The sequence below is a fragment of the Chroicocephalus ridibundus genome, chromosome 1, assembly GCF_963924245.1.
Source record: "Chroicocephalus ridibundus chromosome 1, bChrRid1.1, whole genome shotgun sequence".
Taxonomy (NCBI): domain Eukaryota; kingdom Metazoa; phylum Chordata; class Aves; order Charadriiformes; family Laridae; genus Chroicocephalus; species Chroicocephalus ridibundus.
Genome location: NC_086284.1, coordinates 162965742 through 162980895, shown reverse-complemented (window position 1 = coordinate 162980895; position 15154 = coordinate 162965742). Strand labels below are relative to the sequence as shown.

The 15154-nt window shown below is 42.2% G+C and overlaps 1 protein-coding gene across 15 annotated transcripts in view; it reads left to right on the top strand.

Annotated features, from left to right (window-relative positions):
• The window catches only part of RBFOX2 (RNA binding fox-1 homolog 2), a 175763-nt gene that overhangs the window by 133380 nt on the left and 27229 nt on the right, over positions 1-15154 (top strand). For all 15 annotated transcript variants that reach the window (XR_010069280.1, XM_063321788.1, XM_063321734.1 and 12 more), the window contains 2 exons: positions 4782-4835; positions 13958-14050. Coding sequence is in view for 14 of the 15 variants with exons in the window: in XM_063321788.1 (XP_063177858.1) it covers positions 4782-4835; positions 13958-14050 (147 nt within the window). In the remaining variant the exon portion in view is untranslated. The remainder of the gene's footprint in view (positions 1-4781; positions 4836-13957; positions 14051-15154) is intronic.

Sequence of the window (15154 nt, the reverse complement as noted above, 5' to 3'; positions counted from 1 at the left end):
CAGGGAGAGGAGGCAGGGCCAGCTGGAACAGAGCATACAGAAGGGGCCCTACTAAACTGTCAGTGCCTTGGAAGGCAAAAGCTCTCTGGTGCCAGATCGCTCAAATTTATTATATATAATGTAGTTATGGCCTCTGCTGGAAAAATCTGCTGCCTTCATGTCATCTGAGTGGAAAGAAACACACAGCATGCATATACCCTTCCTTGCACAATGCCCTTGCATCTGTGATAAGGTACATGATGTTCAAGCAAGAAAATTGTGTTCTGGTCATAGCTGATGTCTGTTAATATCTTTATGCCTCTTAAAACTGTTATTTCCAAGAGCCCGTGCTACCTTTGTAGAAGAGATGATTCTCATTTACCTGCTTTACAGAAAAGTAACTAAAAGCTGGTACAAGATCTCGCCAGGGAATGGAGCACTAGATGCTTTAGCTCCTATGCCGCGGCATGACTGGAGGTGTGTGTGTATGTATTGTCTTTCCATCATATGGCATGTACATGAGTTTATGTACATGAGTTAATGGAGAAGACTTCTTGCACAACCTGCCATGTGATGGGGGATGCTGGCTTCTTGGTCATATAGTAAGCTTTTAAAGTCATGGTGGGGAGCATTTGAGATGTGGGGACTTCTTCAGAGGCTGTGAACTCTGCTGAGGTTTCTTTTTCCGCTGCTGCTGTGCAGGCTTGTAAGTAGAAGTTCTGGGTAATCATTGAGTGAACAACTCAGGTCTGTAAGAACAGTGATTCATATCTTCAAGGTTAGAGATTAGAGGGTTAGTCTTCATGGATGACCTAATCATGGATCTTGTTTTATTTGGCTAGACAATCTGCCTGCTGAAAAATACAAACATGCCTGTATACATGATTTTAAAAAATTACTATGGGGGCATTTGGTGTTGACCCTTGTATTTAGATGGCCTAGCATTTTCCATACAAAAATTGTGACCTTTCGCTAAGGAGCTCTTAAAACTTCCATTGTTTTCAGTAGGCTTTTGACATTTGGTAGGGGAAGCACCATCAGAGAACAAAGTGCCTTTTTATGTTTCACTAAATTAGATTCAGCTTTGAAGGAGATATAAACTGGTAAAATGAACTAGTTCTTTTTTCCTGCTTTCATTCTTCGGGAAAATTCTGGCACAGTCCCCGAAAAAAAGTGCCTCCAGTGCTGGACCTGCTGTAACCGTTGCAGCGGTGAGGACAAGAGCCATGGTGTTAGGAGCTGTCAGAGCAGCTGTGGCAACGGCCGCAGCAGAGCCTTGAAGAGCCCAGCACACATCCTCCTGCCTCCCGGCCATGCTGCTTTCTTCTAGGGGATTTCATGGAGCAGGAAACCCCTCACCAGCTGACCAGGGGCTAACATCAGTTCAGTGGTTAGCCCCCGTTGTCTCTGTTCCTTGTCTTGCAAGCAGGTCCTTCCCTCCTGCCTCTTCAAACACCCACAACTCCTAGGCAGAAAAGAGATTGGGGCAATCTGCATGGGTAGATGTAGCCTGTTGCAGTAGATGTCAAGCATGTGCTTGCTGCAGCCACAGGATTTGGTGATCTTAATTCTGTCATCTAGGAAACAACATACCTTCTTCATCTCCAGGGCGGGGAGGCAGCCCTGCCACCTCTCATGGAGCTAGCTAGGTCAGTCTATTTGCATTCAGCATTAACTGCCAGCATTTCATCAGCCACAAGAAATTAAACGCACAAGACAGGATTTCCTGTTGGTGTGGAAACCCTGCGCAGTGAGCTCAGCTGAGCAGGGCTGGCAGTAATACCCAAGGATCGGGGCCCAGCTGGGTGTGGAGAAAGGGAAAGGTGGCACAGCATAATTGTGCACCAGAAGCTGCACAGTTTGTTCTCTTTTAGTGAGACCTTACCTTGAGTACTATGTCCAGCTTTGGAGTCCTCAGCATAAGAAAGGTGTGGACCTGTTAGAGTAGGTCCAGAGGAGGGCAACAAAGATGATCAAAGGGTTGGAGCATTGCTGCTGTGAAGACAGGCTTGAGAGAGTTGGGGTTGTTCAGTCTGGAGAAGAGAAGGCTCTGGGGAGACTTTATAGCGGCCTTCCAGTGTCTGAAGTGGACCTACAAGAAGGCTGGAGGCGGACTTTTTACAAGGGCATGTAGTGATAGGACGAGGGGTAATGGCTTCAAACTGGAAGAGAGTAGATTTAGATTAGGTATCAGGAAGAAGTTGTTTGCTGTGAGGGTGGTGAGACACTGGAACAGGTTACCCAGGGAAGTTGTGGATGCCCCATCCCTGGAGGTGTTCAAGGCCAGGCTGGATGGGGCTTTGAGCCACTTGGTCTGGTGGGAGGTGTCCCTGCCCATGGCAGGGGGGTTGGAAGTAGATGGTCTTTAAAGTCCCTTCCAACCCAAACCATTCGATGATTCTACTGAGGTAGAAAATGGTGATTTTTTTGATAAATCTGAAGACTCTGAAAATAATTTTGGCACTTGCATTTATTGAGACCTTGGCTGTTTCAGCATGTGTGGCAAGGCTAGCCAGCTCTCAGGGACAGATCATGCTCTTGGGCAGGGTGTGCTGCTTTCTACTCCCTTTTGCTTCTCGGAGCTCACCAGACCCTTTGAACCACTTCAGATCAGTAAATCATTAAAAACTTCGTATTTATTCCTTTTGTTGGGCTGCTTTTTCGCGGGATTGGTGAGCTGTATCAGTTTATCTACAGGTGAGAATGAAAACTGGGGCCAGCTTTAAGAAGCTGGTGAGACCAGACGAGGAGTGACAATGGAGCAGGGACAGCCCTTCAGCAGCCGAGAGCTGTTAAATTGGTTCAGCCCCTGTCGTGTAACAACACTGAAATAGTCTACCAGGAAAGCAATCATGACTGATTTCTTTCATGGCAGTGCCCAAGCCATATGCAACAAAGACAATAAAAGCAATCAACGGCTAATCTCCTTTATAGACAAACCCACACCAAGTGTGGGATAGAAATAGAAAACGTATTTTAGCTGTGATTGGCACAGCAGTGGCCAAAAGAGGATCCAGCATGGATGAAGCATAAGCTGTTGAGATGTTGAGGTTTCAAGGAAGATGCGTGTTTACATTAGCATTATTCAAACTTCGTGTAACGTGGGATATTGTGAATTCCATTGTTCTTGGGATGAATAGAAGATAAAGTATTGTCCTTAAACAATAGAACAGTAAAAACAACATCTGTGAACCAACATTTATAAAAGAATACGACTATCTCCTTTTTAAGAATGGAGAATGGAAGCAGACAGAATCTATAGCTAAAATTGTTGGAAGCGTTTTGTTTGCTTAAAGACAGTTGTGGAATACTTGTTCAAGGGACTTAATAGCTTTTTATTGCTTTACGTATCCAGAGCTTCTCCTCAGTCATCATGGCTCACTGTTGTAAATGTTCTATGTTTGCAAATCTGGCCACAAGTCTTTCAAGCAGGGCACCCACAAAATCAGTATTATACCCATTTGACTCCGAAAGGAAATGTTAATTAAAAAAAAAAAAAGGCAAATACTATATTAAGAGTACCATAGCAAAGTGGAGAGTGCCCCAGCGCCTGGAGGCTGCAAAACCATCCTTTCTTTTTTTGTTGACCCTTCCTTCATTTGCTACCACCTCTAAAGCTTCTCCAAGCAGTGAGATCAAAACCATGGAAGAAGTTTATGGAAGCTTTCATAAATAATGGGGTAGGAAAAATGCTCAGATAAAGCATTTGTCTGAGTGCAGTGTGCATCTTCAGAATGAAGGCTGCTCCATATACATGCTTTTGAAAATGAGATCTTAGACCTGTCTTTCTGGAGAGCAGACCTCCAGTTTGGAAATACAACTTTGACGCTTCTAGAAGACAGAGCATTGCAGGGCTCTGTTGAAGTGATGCTTTTACCTATAGGTTACTGGTTTGAATCTGGCCCGTTCAATAAAAATATTTCGATCTGTTCCAAGATGAAGGATGTGATCCATGTATGGTTCCACAGAGCGTGGCAAATCTCCTTTTTAGCTTGTAGCTCTCATTTCCCATTTTTGCTCTGTGCTAAGTAGGGAGCTCTTTGTAACCAGTTGTTGAAACAGTGCAGAGTAATGGGGCACTGCCCTCCTTGGGGTCTCCGGGCTGAGGCAGAGGTCAGAATTCTGTCATACGTGATAAATTTGCACAGGTTATCAACAGCCTGCTGGATAGCAAAAGTTGAAGTCAAATGATCTTTTTCTGAAAAGCAAAAACCTGTTGGGAGTTGGCTGTTTTAATGGTTTCTGAATCAATTCTTTTGAAGGCTTGGAGTTTTGGAAAGTAAAGGGAGGGGGAGGAAAGCAGATTCGGAGTTTGGAATCTGTGAGGCTGGGAGTCTTATGTGACTATTCCCTCCAGGGAAACAACATTACTGTTAAGTTTCTCTTTGTGATAGCCACTTCAGGAGGAAGACGAAATGCTGAATTACATTTGAGAAATGTTGTTAGATGTCTGAGATAAAACCATATAACCATGTCTGAGATGAAATATTAGAATGAGAGAAGAAAGAATTGTTTAGATTAAAAGGGGTAAAAGGAAAGCTGCCTGAAATCCCTGAAACTCTTCTGGAGATTGTTTTTCTTCCTTTAGACTTCTGTGAAAAACCTGGAGTCTGTAACCAAGAGGATCTGCATGTCCTAACCCAAGAGAACTGGGTCACATCAGTGGGATTTTATGCCTTTGCCTGGGTGCTAGAAATGAAAATATTCTCACCTTCCTTCTTGCACTAAGCCAGGCCCAAAAGGTAGGAAAAACGGATTGCCAAAAATAAATATTTTTTTTTTTTTCCCCCTTGTCTCTGCAGCAATTCGGCAAAATCCTTGATGTAGAGATAATCTTTAATGAGCGTGGCTCGAAGGTAAGTCCTGTTTCTGTACCCGCTTCTCTTGTTTTGATTGCAGAGTAAAAGGCAGTTCATTGCCTAGAGAATGTACTCTGTAGAGATCAGCAGGAATTAGTGTGATGGGGGAAGGGAAAACCTATTTTGGGGACTATGTCCTGTTCCCTCTGACTCCAGACTCTGAGCATGGTCATTTCTGGGCAGCATGTACAAATGCTCCTAGACACTTCTGTCTGTAATGTGGGGTCAGGTTCCCCCGGCCTTTTGAACAAACAGGGAGTCAGTCACTTGAGCCTTCATACCAACCTGTTCCCATTGCATTTGCAATGGGTGCCCTGTGGGGAAGGCAGAATAAGGTAAAACAGCTTTGCGTAATGGGAGACTGTAAGAGCAAAGCCTAACCCACCCACCCCCCCAGCCACATTTCCGTGGCATTGAAATACAGGTCATATCTTATACGTGAAAGGATTTTATTTACTCTGTTTTGCTGACTCGGCACTTCTGAGATACTGACCTTTCATGTTTGAGATATTTGATGCTTAATATAAGCATCCTCGTTCGACTTGCCCTGCCCCATGTGGACCTCTCCCCACTGAATTTGCATTCACACATCTATTTTCATCTTACAGATATATTAAGAGGGAGATTTTGTTGAGGGTTAATGGTAATTTATTTCTCTGGAGATGAGATTTGAAATGTTGCTCAGGTCAGCTGCAGAGAGATTCAGTAATCTTTGTCCTAATTGGCAATTGGTTCTCATCACGTAACCAGTATCACCACAATGACAAATTGATGTGATTCTCTCTCTGCCCAGGAGGTTCAGCACTGGAATAGCAGGGAGTTTTGCAGGTCAGGAGCGAGGTGCATTGCCAAAGCTCTATGGGGGAAGCTTGCACAGTGCATGTCTATACTCTGCTTGACTTAATCAATGCTAAGATTCCCATTTTCAATTAAAACAAAATTTCCCTCCTTCCCCCACACACGTGTGTGCACATGTGTGCATGCACACAAGAGATTTTGAAGTTGCAATTCGGCTAAGCAGTTTTGGTTTAGAGTCTTTGCCTTTCACTTGGATTTGAGGTTCACAGTCTTAAGGTGGCCTCTTTGCTTCAACATATGTTCCGGGGTATGTTCATGTTCAGAGCCCTCTGCAGATTTCTTCCCATGTAGCCCAAGATGCATTCTGAAATTCTTCAGTCTCTGTATTAGCTGGAAACCAGAAAGCGGTTGATCTGTATACAAAAGAAATGAGTTAGCCCGTTCTCCGTCCTTTGTTTGTGCTTAATGCCATGTTTTTGTTTTGTTTTAATAAGACAGTCTGAACAAGTATGTCTATATGGCTTAGTTTAGAGAGTTTTACTTCCCTGTGTGGATAAAAATCTATACACTTTACTTAAACAACCAGCTATGCTGAGTTTGTAAATATTTATTCTGCTCTCCGCTGTTCTTCTGATATTTATAGGCCAGAGCTATCTGTGAATTAGTCTTGATTTTAGTAATTTCTGTTTGGCTTTGGGAATAGCCTCTGGCCTCTATCAAATCCTTACTTGTTTGGATGTAATTGCAAAAGAAAGAACAAAAATAACTAGCCTGGCAAAGTGGTGAGCTCTATCCTTCATCCCCCGCTGCCTGTGCTTTCCAGAACAGTGAGTGTTTTCCTCTCCACACATGAACTTCACAGCCCTGTATTAAATGCCCACAGCTGCCCTTTCCCTTCTAGGCAACACTAATGTTGGAGGCTTTCTGTGGAGACTTGATTTATGGCTATGAAAAGTACCTTCTTGTGCAGTTGTTAAAGCCCAAGGCTTCTGGTTTTCAGTTAAAACAAAAATTATCGCTGAAGAGTTCCTTGACAAATTTTATCCCAAACCCTTAATAAATATATGAAAAAAGAAAGCGATCCAAAGAGATGTTCTTGTAGTCCTTGACCATGCAGTTTTCTACTGCTTTTTTTGTCATCTTACAGCAAAAAGCAGTTGCAAAACTGATAGCCTGTATGAGGGATGGGGCAGAATCTGAACAGAATGAGAAAACACCCAAAGAGTAATTTTGTGGTATCTTTGCATCCTTCTCCACCCAAAATAATTCCTGTTTTAAAGAGAATGCAAGATTATTCCTGCTTAGCATGAAAATGGGAGGCCCCAGTGTTTGAGTGGGGTGTAGCTGCACGAAGCACCTGGTATTCACGTAACAATGGAAAAACAACAGTTTGGTGATCTGATGGTGAAGCAAAGGAAATGGATCTTTCTGGAGGCCACTCGCTCACTCTTGGGTTCTTCCTCCACCTTAGGAAAAAAAATCTGAATGCATTTTCCTGCCCTGTGGTTTCCATTCTAATCTAATGATATGAAACCTCTCTCTCTTCTTCTCCTCCTCTCTCTTGGGAATCCGAAAGCAGATGCTCCTGCTGCCTGCCTTGTGCTGTGTTCTCAATGCTCCCTTCCCTTCCCCGGGTTCCTAAGGGTTGTAGAGTTTTGTGTATATGTTTTGTAATTATTTAAAAGGTACAGTGGTAAATCCCAAACTGCTCTGGGTTCACCCCCACCCACTGTACGATGGGGTTGAGCAGCGCCTTGTCCCTGCCAAGCTGTGGCAGGAGGTCTCTGCCGGGATCGCTCCAGCGCTGGTTGTAGGAGGGACTGGAGGAAGTGTGCGGGTTGCATTTCTTCCTTTTGAATCCACCTGAGATGACCAGGCAGTTTTCTTCGATAGCTTGGGGGAACTATATCAAACTGGCTGCATCTTCAGGATCTCTGTGTATTTAGGACATTTGGTGACAAAAGAGAGAGCAGCATGTGTCCGTCACAGCCACCTCGCACCTCAGGTTCTTGCATTTGGCTTAGGAAATGTTGTTTGTTGACTTTCTGTGTCACAGCAGAGTAGGAGGCAGTTAATAACTAGTTTTTCTGATTATTCTCTCAAAGCAATGTGAATTCTTGTTTCCTAACTCAATTTCTGCCCAGATTCAATCTGTTTAGTAGGATTATACGTGCCCTGGTGGGCTTCACACTGATACTGCTTTGCTACATATGAGAAGCAAGATACAAACTTTAAATATCTCCTGTATTTCATTCTATTTTATTCTTGTTTAATAGAATGACATCAGTCTTCCCTTGATGTGTTTGGTTTTTCTGCTTGCTTCCAGGAAACTAGCTGTTTGTTTCATTTATCCTGTTTACCATTACATTTCTAGTTCTGACCCGTTTAAGTGCCTTTAAATAGCATTCTGCTCATGGTTGCAGTTTACCATGCACTTCACTGAACCGAGAATAAAACACCTCCAGAGGAAGTCGAGAGAGAGGATTCCTACTCCTTTTGTAAGTGGAGATGCATCCTCTAGATGCATATTTTGGCACTGTTGTGCTGAACTAAACAAGTGGACATATTTGCAGAATTAATGCAGTCTGCCTGCGTAACAAGTACCCTGTGGCATTTGTAAAGCTGCAGGGGAAGGGAATCCAAGCTCTTTGCTCATCGGCTGCATACCGTGTGGCGTTCCAAGATGTGCCCTCAATGACATTCAGAGACCAAGAGCGCGTAAACACGCAGCAAAACCTTGGCTCAAGAGGGAGCATTTTTTTATATTTTTTTTTTAGATTTTTAAATGGTAAGAGTTCATATTAAGTTCACGTTTTCAGGATGGCATAAGTTTACGTCCCTCACTGCCTTCCACTTGGGAGACCCAGATCTCCAGATTCTTGTAGAGGACTGAATTGTCTAGATGCCCTTCATATTTAATTAAAGAATTGGTTGTATAGTAGCTTATGTCTTGTCTTCACAAAGAAATTGCATCTATTGGTGAGTGGAGTTCTGTAAGTAAACCCATGCTAACTAAAAACTTGGGCAGAAAGCTGTGTGGAAACACTTAAGGTTTATTTATATTTGCAGTTAACTGTAGGTTAAGAATATGAATTTAGGTTTTGATAACTGTGCCTAAAAGACTCTGTTTGCATGTGCATTTATTTCTTCTTTGAATGGATCAATGCTTTGCGTTGAGCCACTCTCGTTCTGGACTTAGTTTCCACTCAGTGAAATAGATCCAACCCCTTGTTACATAAAATAAATTGGAGGCCTTGTTTTCATTTTAATTCTATTTTTCTAATTTTTGTTCAGATGTCATCAGTTGAGCCAGAAATACAAACAGCGTTATTAACACAAAGAGGCTTAATAACAAATTAAGTACCAGCAACCAGCATCGCTTTCTCAGGTCACCAAATCCCTTTATAATGCCAATGGCATGAAGGAGGCATGACCTGTGTCCCTTTATCCTAGTTCAGTTTTATGCCTTCAACTCTGCAGTAGTAAACTAATGACTTAAATTAGTCCATACGCTGAACTGGTTTGTTTAAACTTGTATAATTGAGGGTGAAGTTGGTAGCTTGATAGTATAAGCTGATTTACTGCCCCTGTGGGAGCTGCTTCCCAATAGTGCTCGTTTCACTGAGTCCAGGGTGCTAAATTAGCAAAATACCGATGCAGCAGGGGGGGAGAGAGAGAAATGAGCTTGCTTTCTGCCAGTTTAGCTGGTTGAACTCACAGACCACAAGATGATAAGATCCGCGATCGATCAAGGGCGGGAGGAGGAGGAAGAGGAGCATGCAGCCGGGGACAGCATGGGGGCCGTGAAGCCCCTGACCTGAGTTGGCTGGAGCTGCGGTGAAGCCCCAAGCTCTGGCTGAGCTGTGATGCTGGCCGGGCTCCCCCATCCACTCCCGGTTTTGCAGGAGGGATTGGCAGTGGAGGAACATAGCAAGCTGGACTGGGGAAATGATCCAGCTTAAAAATAGCCCTGCAAGTCTTTTGGTTTTTTTCCCCTCCTTTTTTTCTTTTTTTTTTTTTTTTTTTTTTTTGTTTGAAGATACATTTATGGGTTTTTTTTAGCCAGATTAATTCCTGCGTCTGGTTCACTAGACTGCACAGATACAGCGACAGGTGCTTTACGTGTATGTGCCTTAATGCACTCCCAAGTGTGGCAGGGGCACAGGGAGGAGCTGGAGGAGCGTATGTTTGTGTGCGTAACTTCAACAATGTGTTTCTGAATTTTGTGCTGTGTTTCTGTCAGTGCATTCAGTCCTGCTCATCTCAGGTGGATTATAGCTGAAACCCTCCTACTTTCTCCAAATGCCTTGGAAACAGGTAGCCTAAACTGCTGTCTCCTTGGCCATTTTTTCAGGCTCCTAAAAGTTTGTTTATTGTGGAAATAAGGAGGAGGAAAAAAAAAACGGGGGGGCGGGGGGGGAAGAAAAAACTTGGTTAAAAACAAGCATGCTCCAGTGGTACAAGGCAAAGACGCTGCTGCTGAGGTGACTGGTCTAAACTCTGTGACAAACGAAGGGTTAACAATGCATGGATTTCGAGGGGCTCTGTTTAGTTTCCTTTGGTTTTCTTTTCTTTTTTTATTTTACTTTATTTTATTTTTTGTTGTTTTTTGTTTAATTTCTGTGTTCTGGCCACACCCAGGAGAACCGTCTGCTTTTGATTTCTCCCTTAACGGTTACATGGTAAATTTTCTTTCTCATTCTTCAGAGATGGAAACGTTCAATTATATATACATTTATAATTTTTTTTTTTCACTGCTCATCATGTTGCTTGTTATTTATTGCAGAGTCTGAGGCCAGACTAAAAGGGTGGCAGTTACTCGGTCTCTTCAGGCCCTTTGAATAAACCTGTGGGTAAAAAGGGGTTAGTCTGGCACTGAAAACTATTCACCAGTCCTAAAAATGTTTGCTGGGGTTATTTAGCGTTTGCTAGGTACGTCGAGGCTTAAACTTATTTTCTGCTTGGGAGAAATTCCTGGCAGTTGCTGGTGGAGAGGAATTGTTGCGGATTTCAGCCTTGTTATCGTAACAGCCTTACTAAACCCAGCCTATTTGTATAATCTAAATTTTAGAAACCTTAAGTCGTCTTTTACCCAGGATTGTGTTTTCCCTTCCTCTGGCTCTATACCTACTACTATGGAGCAAACGGGTACCTGCTATAACGCTAAGGTAGTAAATGTTGGATATCTGCTGCCTCTTTTCTTTTTTCTTTTTTTTTTTTTTTTTTTTAAGGGCAAGACAACCTTGGGAGGGAAAACTGAGAATTGTTTGTTGTATATGTATTTAGGTACAAATTAATCCCTATTCTTTACAGGTCATCTGTGAAAAGGAATTAAAAGTTTTATGTATGTGCTTTTTTTTTCTCTCCCACATCAAAAATATGTATACATAATTGCTAGTTTATAAATTTAGAAATAACAAAAATGTTAAGCGTGCCTCACCTATTTTTCCTGAAGAAAATTTGAATGTCTAAGAGATATATTAAGAAGACAAACCAAGGGGGCACAAATACTGACTCTGCCATAGTCAACTATGTTGTTGTTAAATCAGCATTGATGTTAAATGGTTCTCAACAAAGAGTTGCACAAGCTCAGGACGGATCTGTCAATAAAACAAAAATTGTGGTTAATTAGTTATGTTGTTCAGAATCAGATTAATTCTGTTTTTATTCACATTGTTTTTTATTTTCATATAGTCTGCATGTGGATTGTACTTTACCTTGAGTTAACATTCCAAATAGTGAAAATTCCTAATCAGTTTAAAGATATTTAATGATAATGGGTTTTTTAAAATCCCATATAGACCTCACTAATTGCAAACAAATGTGAATTAAAATAGTCTTAGTTTGGTTCTAGCCTGCATGGATTAATGCCTAAAAAATTACCTTCCCTCTGCTCTTCAGCTTTCAGTTCACATCATCACCGAAGACATAAATTTCATTCGGTCTCCACAGACTTGTCTAGAACAAACAGAAATTTTAATGTAAAAAGAGAAGAGGGAAATAGAGATTCCTGTTGCAGTCTTTACCTCCCCTCCCCCGCAACCTTTTAAAGATGCTTTTTCCCCATTATATAGAACCAGAGGGAAAGGTGTTGCTCTATTTTTCCGTCTTGCCTTTCTCTGTAGGGGTTCTTTGTAGTGGACACGATACCCTGTCCCTTCATAATCAGCTTTGCTGTTACACCCCCTGCACCCCCCTGGTTCCCTGCACCGTATTTGAGAGTTACATGCAGTTGGGCTGTTTTATTAGGCCCCATCTCTTGTAGCTCCAATTTTAATTCATTTAAACAGAAAACGTCTGTGCTGTTCTGAAAAAGGCATCAGCTTGTTATTTATTTAGCTTTTTATTTATAACTGAAGAAATGAAATTATTTGAAGCTTTAGATTATTGAGATGGAGCCCAAAGGAGCGTTCTTGTTGATCTCAGCATTGCAGTACTTGGCTAAGTTCTTTTATTATTGCTGTTAAGGGGAAAAATAAATATATAAATAAAAGCTGCGTTTTACAAATGTGTAACAGTTTTGTGCTGGAAACCTAGCTGTGGATGATAAAGGCCAGCATGTGCAAATGGCTTGGGCTTTTTAAGATTAGTATTGTAAAGACCTTTAAAAAGCACTTGAAGAATGATGGCTTGCTTGTGTCTTGTCGCTAACAGTGCTTAGAAATCATAACGCTTTTTTTTTGAAGGGGAGGTGTCCAGTCTGCACAGAGGGGGCCACGAGGCTAGCAAGCGTGCCATTTCCCTGGCAAGGCATAGCTGTAGATCACTCGCATCACCTCGCTCTCCGGTTAATATCAGGACTTCCCATTGCATCAAAATGCAAGTTTTGGTCCTCCTGCTCCTGAGGGTATCGGAGCCAGCAGAGATTACTCCCTCTCTCTCTGTATGTTAAACTGATACTTGCTTTATACCAAGTCAAGGGAGCCAGTTACCCTTCTCCTGTTCTTAAGACACCCTAAAAGCAGAACGCAACAAAACTTTATTTGGCCCCGCTCTCTGTAATGGCATGGAGTATATCTCATCCCAGTTGTCTGTAGAAAGGTATCATTTGTTACTAGTTAAAATCCTAATTCTCTTAGTCGCATTGGATCTTTTTTAACATCAGTGCACTCATCTCTGTGGGAGGAAGCATGGTCTCTTACCCTGCCCTGTTATGCGACTGCATGAGTTGGCAGCAGCATGAGCATGGAGGGCAGGCGTGTTGCATCTGCCTTAATGCATGCAGTAAACCTAAATTCGTCTAACGAAAAGGACATTCTAGTAGTCCTCAAGCTTTTGTGGTTGCTCCAAGCAGGGCACGTCAGTTTTTCTCAAACTTCATGGCCTAACTACATGGAGCTTTGTTACTGTCTATGTTGCAGAGGTTGCCATCTCAGAAAGAAGCCAAGTAAGATGGGTAGCAGGGATGTAGCTGTAGGTCAGCAGTGTCAGACAAAACCTGCCTTTACCGATGAATTGATGTTTAGATTTACACTCAAGTCCAGCACAGTACTCATAGATAGGAAAACTTTGAAACTAGAATACATGATACTCTAAATCCTCATGTTAAGTGATGTTTATTTGATGGTGCCACCTAGAAGCCCTGCTTACTTTCAAGGCCTCATGCATTATTAGGGAAGTTACAGACATAGGAATAGACATGAGCTGTGCCCCGAAGATCTTAAAAGGGATGATTTACAAACAGCCCTTCCTCTCAACAGTTTTCTAAGGTAGGTAATTATGATTGTCTCATTTTACAGGTGGGAAAAGCAAGGTTCAGTGTTTGATTTGCCCAAAGCTTCGCAGAATTCCTGGTGCCAGGCATGAACTCAGATCGCTGTTTGCTCTTGTAGCAGTTTCTCAAGAGAACGAAGTGCTGCTCAGTGTCAATGTCCTGTACTGTGTCTGGGGCGGGCGGGGGGTCCTGCAAAGCATGTGTGTTAATTAGCAGAGGGGAGAGAAGCCCCGCTTGGGCTTGACCAGCTTGCCTATGTTGGAGCAGGGTTCAGTGTTTTTAAACAAACAAACAAAACAAAACAAAAAAATTGTCTCGAGTAACTTTGTACTTCTTTTTTGGTCTGGCCTCAATTGCTTTTATGTTTTCTTTTTTTTTTTAATTACTCTTATTATTCTTATTATGATTACAGTTCCTTTATTTTATTGAATTTAATTTCTTTCATTTATGAAACATGCATGAACCAACAATGTGACTCTAGGAGGTTATTGCTGAGTTGTGCTGATGTCGATTTCATACTGTGATATTTTTTCTCTATTTACCTAGAGATCAGTATTTCAATATATAACGATGTGCATGTTTTCCCCCCTTCTCCCGCTGCATGCAGGGATTCGGGTTCGTAACTTTCGAGAATAGTGCTGATGCAGACAGGGCCAGGGAGAAATTACACGGCACCGTGGTAGAGGGCCGTAAAATCGAGGTGCATGTCTTCAGTAATTCAATTTCTTCTTTATATTTATTCTTTTGATTTCTTTTTGTGTCTTGCTTCACTTATTTCACATTTGGATCCTAGTCTCGTGTGTGCGTGTGTGTTTGTGTCTGTGTCCTTCACCTCCCTGCACTGAAATGTATAAAAGTTTACACCCCTTATGGAATATTTTTATTGTTGTTTTGGGTATTTTTTCTTTTCTTTCTTCTTTTATTAAGTTTTTTTCCCACCCACTCCAAATTTTTGCCCTTCTGCTGTCTTGATTTTTCCTTTGCTTCAGTTTGCGAGGCTCCGATTTCCTGTTACCAGGCCTGAACAAAACTAACTGAAAGAGTACTGTCCGACTTCTAACTCTGTGTCCAAAAAAGAAAGCAGGGGGCCAGCCAGTATTCTCTCTTTCCTCCGAGGCCAGTTCTCCTCCACTTAAGTGTGAGATGATGCCCGTGGTGGGAGGGGAGGGGAGGCAGGGGGCAGAAGCCCTGAGTGGGCTGTGCTACACACGCCGCTGGTTTCTTGACCTGACCGTGGTCAAGAGTTGTCTCGGTGAAAGCTAATCCTTAAAGGTTCTAGCTCTCACCCCAGGGGAGTGAAGGGTTACTGTTGGATGGCCAACATGGCCATGTATCGGGCATGCCTGGTGTTAACCAGTTCGATGTTCCACTGTGTTGAAGGTTAACTGGCGTCTTCCCCTCTCTCCCTCTTTCCTTTAAAAAAAAAAAAAAAAAAAAAGTACAAATATTAAAACAAAAAAAGCCGCCGTTTTTGAGTAAGATGTCTGCATATTTTGCTTTTTTTTTGTTTTGTTTTTTTATTTCCCTTTTCGATGGTTTAGCGTTTAGGGCCCTTCACTTGACTCACTCTTTCCATGGTAACTATACACAATGCTGGCGATGGTACGAGTTGGCGGTAAGTGAAACAAAAGCGCTAGAGAAGAAGCTTTTTTTTTTTAATTTTTCTTAAAATTACAAAAAACCAAATTAAATAAGAAAGAAAAAATCCATCTGCCATCTCACATTAACACTACGAAATGTGATTTGACTTGTTGTCCCCACCCACCTCCTTCCCCCTTCTCCCCCTTTTATTTTCAATGCTGTT